The sequence below is a fragment of the Volvox carteri genome (assembly GCF_000143455.1).
Source record: "Volvox carteri f. nagariensis unplaced genomic scaffold VOLCAscaffold_503, whole genome shotgun sequence".
Taxonomy (NCBI): Eukaryota; Viridiplantae; Chlorophyta; class Chlorophyceae; order Chlamydomonadales; family Volvocaceae; genus Volvox; species Volvox carteri.
Window position 1 is genome coordinate 271 of NW_003308025.1, and position 1,567 is coordinate 1,837.

Sequence of the window (1,567 nt, forward strand, 5' to 3'; positions counted from 1 at the left end):
TAGCGGCTGCTGCACCAGCAGCCAGCGAAACGTTGCCATCAGAATCATTGTGCTGCATCCCTCTCGTACATGTGCTTTCATTCAAGCCAAGGCTGCGTAAGGATAGCACCCACCACCCAAAAGCCACAAGCCACAAGGAATCAGCCAGGCGAGTGATTATAATCAGCCAGGCATTTACATTCATACTTGTTGAAGTCCCCTTACACCACCACAGATTGCGCGTCACGTCGCGCTATCGGCAAGCAGGTATGTATGTTGTTACAGGGTGGTTAACTTCGCCAGCGGCCCCCTTTCCCGGGGCAGTCCCTGCTCTCCCCTGCTAGAGGGGCACCCTAATCCGTCACCCCATCCGACTTCAGAATGTATTCGTTGGGTTCGGCAACTCACCACCAGCATCCAACCAAATCTAGCGGATCAACGGCGCATCAACATAGTTCCTGGTCAGCTCGCAAGTTGATATTATCACGTCCTACACCGTCCATAAGATGGGGGGCCACCTCCCATTTCATCACTCCTCAAACACCCGAGGAGCCGGCAGGCGGATTTGAACCCGGGTCGACTGGGTCGACTGGGAGCAGAAGTCAGGCCTTAACCTCTGCCAGCCGCCTGCCTAGGTATGTATGGTCACACAGATATGCATGGTCACACAGATGTGTATGGTCACACAGATATGTATGGTCACACAGATATACACTTCCTGGCCACATGCCCGGGAAAAATAAAGAGCTAATGAGGCGGGCATGCGTTGGCTGTAGATGTGGTGTATACGTATTTGGCCCAATCGTCGGGGGTGCGTGTGTACGCACGTCCTGTACGATTTGTACGTGTACGGTGTACGGTGTACGGCAAATTCTTGCCACGCGCGAAGCTGCATGTCTGTGTGGGTGTGGCGCAGTGGTTAGCGCGTAGGTCTCATAGCTGTTATCGTGCTGTGACTTGGACTATCCTAAGGTCGAGGGTTCGACACCCTCAACCCACAACCGCTCGTGTAGCTCAGTGGAAGAGCACCCGTTTAGTAAGCGGGAGGTCTCGAGATCAAAATTCGACATGAGCAGCACATCGCTCTTGCGCGGGACATATCCGCTCTGGCTTTTTCATAACATGATCCATCCTGGTGTGTACGTGTGCGTGTATGTATGTGTGTGTACGTGTACACGTTGGTGCATGTGTACATGGGGTATTTGGTCGTAGCTAGCCAGAACATGCATGCCGGGACAGCACAGCAGCAACACGAAGGCGGCAGCATGGAATTATTCATCCCTTGCTTGTGCCTGTTGCTGGTCCCTGCCGTTGGACACGTACTCGTAATACACGAAATGCTGCAGTCAGCCGTGTGTAGCCTTTTCTAGGCGTTTAGGGTTTCAAGGACCCTAAAAACCCTAGAAACACTAGCTATCACCGCAAAAAGCAGCTATTCAATGACTAGCATCGGTTGAGTAGATCGGTGAGGTTTTGGTTGTTGGCTGTGACCATGGATGGCACTCGTGCATGCAGGATCTGCATTTTCTGAGAGACACAGCGCGACGAACACTACAAATATGTAGCACATGTAGCCGACAGGGGAACG

The 1,567-nt window shown here is 52.6% G+C and overlaps 1 protein-coding gene across 1 annotated transcript in view; it reads right to left on the bottom strand.

Annotated features, from left to right (window-relative positions):
• Positions 1 to 581: 581 nt before the first annotated feature.
• Positions 582 to 1,567, bottom strand: part of VOLCADRAFT_71647 (uncharacterized protein) — a gene marked incomplete at both ends in the record, with an annotated part of 4,729 nt that continues 3,743 nt past the window's right edge. The window contains one exon of the mRNA XM_002959661.1: positions 582 to 697. Within this exon, the coding sequence (XP_002959707.1) occupies positions 582 to 697 (116 nt within the window). The remainder of the gene's footprint in view (positions 698 to 1,567) is intronic.